The following is a 5,000-nucleotide window of genomic DNA, read 5'->3' on the forward strand; positions in this document are numbered from 1 at the left end:
TTGCTGCTGTGACTTATTAATGCAATTGTCCTGTTATTGTTGCATTGGAGTGCGTCACCCTTTTTAGGTATGGGAGTAAAGACTGATTTTACCCAGTCTTCTGGCTATCTTCTTTCATTCCATCATATATATATATATATATATATATATATATATATATATATATATATATATACATGTATGTATGTATATAATGTACTTCTGATGACCAGGTAGACAGATAGGTAGATTAATTAATAACATCCATCATGACGCACGCGGGTGTGTCCCGGTCCTTCACCTTTTGTTCGGAATGTTTGGGCTGGACAATCACCAGGGAACCTGACTTGCTGTCGCCTCTTGTACTCTGTCTCGGGCACACACACACACACACACACACACACACACACACACACACACACACACACACACACACACACACACACACACACACACACACACACACACACACACACAGATAGAGAAGCATTCAGATACATGGACAGACGAGCAGATAAGTAGATCAGCTGATAAACGCACAATCAGCTTATATAATGAAACATAAATGTAGGTTGATAAAAAATGAATGATGAGACACATAGTTGGTTGGCCTGCGTCATATAGAAAATTGAGACAGGGAATATGAATGGTTTGAATGCATAACTATGTAGATCATTAAGTTGGTCGATAGGCAAATGGATTGATGCGAAGAGAGGTATAGAGTACTTGATGATTGGTACCAATGATCTATTCAGAATAAAGAGGTAATGAAATTATAGTGGTATAGGTGTGTAGTTAAATAGGCAGAGAGAGAGAGAGAGAGAGAGAGAGAGAGAGAGAGAGAGAGAGAGAGAGAGAGAGAGAGAGAGAGAGAGAGAGAGGGCAATAGCAAAATATCCTGGCATATTATTATAGCTATGTAGATATAAAAAAGATAGAGACGAATGATTAAACAAACCAGCAAATAACACAGAAACGGTAAACAATTCCATTACAATTAAAATCGGGCCTGTGGACCCCCCCCCCCCACCTCCAACCGGTCTAATGCGCGTCTGATTTTCAGTAATTTCTAGTAAGTTTCCATGACAATAGCAAACACTAAACAAGAGCCACTGGCGTACAGGAAGCGTAGGAAACCCATTTATCAAAATGACTCACTGTCACTAGAAGGGCTAGGTCGTATATGCTCGCCACTCTGTATTCTACGATACACAGTATATCAGCTTATTCACGAGCTGGAAAATGAAAAATCAATAGCTGGTTCTATTCTTTCGCTCCTTTCGTTTTCCCTCTAATTGAGCGACGTAGCATATTTTCGGTCATATTTTTAAGCGTACGGTTTCTTGTGCCGGATGAAATTACACTTCGTTTCCATAGTGAAGTGGCATGGAGCTAATGCAAACATGATGTAAAGGCGACTCATGGCGAACGCAAAGGCCGTTCACACATTTCTCTCGGTTTCTTCTCTCTTGTTCTTTATTTCTTCCATTCACTTCTTTAAAACTCTTTTTTCTAGTTCTCTTGGTAAACAAAGTCGGGTTTTATGATTCAGAAAAGTCACAAAATGACACAGAATTGACCAACGAAAATGAACACGCATATCATCTCTCCGTGCGCGCAGCTCCAAATGCACCATTTCGGACGCGGTCGATTAAACATGACATCGCGGGGTCAAAACGTTTCGTGAATTTTCTTATGAAATTATTGTTATGCCGATTTCGTTTTATCTCTTGTGGGATTAGAAGCGTTCAGGCTTCACGTTAAATGCCGCTAAGAAATGACAGTATAAAATTAATGTATGATTGTGATAGCTTCTGATCTAATATAGTATAGTTGTAAAGAGAACTATAAGTCGTAAATATCAAAGGAAATTGTGGCTGTTATGGAAGTAATTGTAGAAGGTAAAAGAGGCGCACGGGGAAAAGTATTAGTATTGAACGAACAATGAAGTGGAAAACATATGAAAGCCTTGCATTAGATATGAAGCATAAAGTGAGTACGGAAGAGGGTCACTTCTTCATTTATTCATTTATTGTTTTTCTGTGAATATTTATTTTCGAATATTTTTATGCTGTTCTGGTAATTTACTTCGCTTTACGTAGTTAATTTGTGTCACATTCTTTATCTTTATTGTCTTTGTTTAATTTTCACGTCCTGCATATTGCAATTTCTAAATTCATCGCTACATTTACAAAAGACATAGCACTGTTATGATAGAAAAGAAATAAAAAAGAACTATTTATAATTGCATATGTATACACAGCACAGTATATTTTTATTCATAGCATATCCTGATATATTCTTATGTTGGAATATGATATGAATAAATGTATTTGCACGTGTTATGACATGAATATACTATCTGCATGTGATAAGACATGAATATTGCAGTGCCAAAAAATGTGCACTTAAGAGCTATCAGTAATTAAAAAGAGAAAAGAAAAGACAGGGAGAAAGACAGAGATAGACAGACAGATAGATAGACAGATAGATAGATAGATGGATAGACAGACAGACAGACAGACAGAGAGGCAGACAGACAGACAGAGAGGCAGACAGACAGAAGCAGACAGACAGATAGAGAGAAAAAGAAAAGAGAATGAAAGAGAAAGAGACGACTTGCGTGTCAGGAATAATTAAAAGTCGCTCCACTGAGCCAAGAAAATACAGCGCAGCAGAACACAACTGTGACGCGACAAGAAAGACTCATAAATCGTGGTACAGCCAGACTTTATCATGAAGGCTGAAGTAATAACTAATGACAATTAACTCGCCACTCAATTTGCGAACCAACAGGATGGAGAAGATAAAGGCGAACCTCCCTGACAAGATCAAGCAGATGCTCAATTCAGGGAACTACTCGGACATAAATGTGGAGGAGTTCCTGGCCGACACGCCGCCGCGGGCCTGGCACGCGCTCAAGGTGGGCGCCGGCGCCGGGGCTGCGCACCCGCCGGCTTCTGCATGCATATATATATATATATATATATATATATATATATATATATATATATATATTATATACACACACACGCACACACATTCATCATATATATATATATATATATATATATATATATATATATATATATATATATATATATATACATACATACACACACATACAAACACATGCACATACATGTATGCATGCATACATATATTTATATATACATACATATACACATACATACATGCATATATACATACTACATACATACATACATACATACATACATTCCATACATGCATATACACACACACACATATATTTATATATACACATCTTATTATTTATACACACACACACACGCGCAAACATATATATATATATATATATATATATATATATATATATATATATATATATATATATGTATATATATATATGTGTATATATATACTGAAAAAAATATATGAATATATATATATATACTTTATATATATACTTAATATTAATATCCATATATATATATATATATATATATTTTTTTTTTTTTTTTTTTTTTTTTTTTTTTTTAGGTAGTAAACCTATAGATAAGCTGTTTGTTTGCAAAATTGAGTGAATTGTTATTTTTGTATGTAAGTGAAATAAACTGCTTTTTTAGCTTTTAACAAGTATGGCAGTCTGGTATGTTGCTAGTTAGTAACCTATTTTGTATGCCACGCTAATATATACATATGTATATTTATCAATTCTACATGATAGGTTTACATATATTTGTCAATTCCTTCTTTCGTCCTGAAACAATATTTTGGTATAGAACAGTATTATTCCTTTATTATGAAAAGTAAAGCGTCTGTACAAATTGGCAGTCTGCTTTACTATCGACGGCGAGGCCTTTTGCTGACTACCTGGAAGTGCCGAGCTGTTGTCTCAAAAAAAAAGTTGATAAGAACAAGATAACCCCCCTACTTAAGACACTGCCACCGTGTCATGGCAATTTGGTAAAGGATAACCATACCATGACGTAGAGGAATGGGGAGCTATTAACGAGGACATAGGAGATCTGCGTCATTCATTTGATACCATCTCACACGCCAAGATTCCCGAACGATACATACGGTTGTCCTCATTATCCCATACTATATGAATACCGGTATATATCTTGTTATTTCCTTGTTGTTATATACCTGAAGGAGAATCAATTCCAATTGTATTATATGCTAAGCTAAATATATAATTTCTCTTGTCAGCTTTCGATGAAATTCAACGAACCTAAACTATCACTCGAACCATTTTATAAGACAGATGGGGCGTAATGGCCTTCGTCCTGCTAGAAGTGTAACTATAATCTCACTGGAATAAAACGAAGGACATTAATGAAAAGACTGACAGTGAACAATCCTTTCCGGAAATAACTCCCAAATGAATAACGTAAAAATGTTTCTTGAAATTTCGTCTTGTTTTCATAATGGCCTTGACAGCATACATTGCAATTATTCAATTATCTTTTATTTAATTTCTCCAGCTTCTGGCCATCAGTAATGGTTTCCGAGCTTCAGACTAAGTATATTCGGCTACAAAACCGTGGATTAGCGATACTATGAAAAAAAATTAAATATGATATTGTTTATGTCTAGCTAGCTATTTCCGTGTACTAATGCGATTACGATTACATAGTTTGGTCACTGCAAAAAAAAAGAGAGAGAAAAAATCGGTTTGTGAGTATATATCTTGGTGGGAACGTGTACGTGCATGAGTTTTATTTGTGTGTATGTGTGCGTGCGTGTGTGTGTATACATGTGTTGGTATGTTCATACATGTGTTTGTTTGTGTAATTTGTATGAGTGTGTCCATGTGCACGTGTGCTGGTTTTCGGGGGTGAGTCAGCAGCCTGTATGATTGAATACACCGAAAAGCAGTACAGAAAAATAAAGTAACATAAAAACTGCTTCCTCAGCTCGAGCAACTGCCTACGATGGGCAAGGAGAAAATGACGGAGTTGTTGCAGAGCGGCAAGGGCAAGATCCCGAAGCGCGTATATGATCAGCTGCAGGAAATGAACACCGCTGTCTTC

General features: G+C 36.1%; 1 protein-coding gene across 1 annotated transcript in view; it reads left to right on the forward strand.

Annotated features, from left to right (window-relative positions):
- Nucleotides 1-5,000, forward strand: part of LOC119576728 — a 22,022-nt gene that overhangs the window by 13,124 nt on the left and 3,898 nt on the right. Inside the window, exons 4-5 of the mRNA XM_037924375.1 lie at nucleotides 2,776-2,902; nucleotides 4,884-5,000. The exon at nucleotides 4,884-5,000 is cut by the window's right edge and continues 48 nt beyond it. Of these exons, the coding sequence (XP_037780303.1) occupies nucleotides 2,776-2,902; nucleotides 4,884-5,000 (244 nt within the window). The remainder of the gene's footprint in view (nucleotides 1-2,775; nucleotides 2,903-4,883) is intronic.

Source organism: Penaeus monodon, chromosome 1, assembly GCF_015228065.2.
Source record: "Penaeus monodon isolate SGIC_2016 chromosome 1, NSTDA_Pmon_1, whole genome shotgun sequence".
Taxonomy (NCBI): domain Eukaryota; kingdom Metazoa; phylum Arthropoda; class Malacostraca; order Decapoda; family Penaeidae; genus Penaeus; species Penaeus monodon.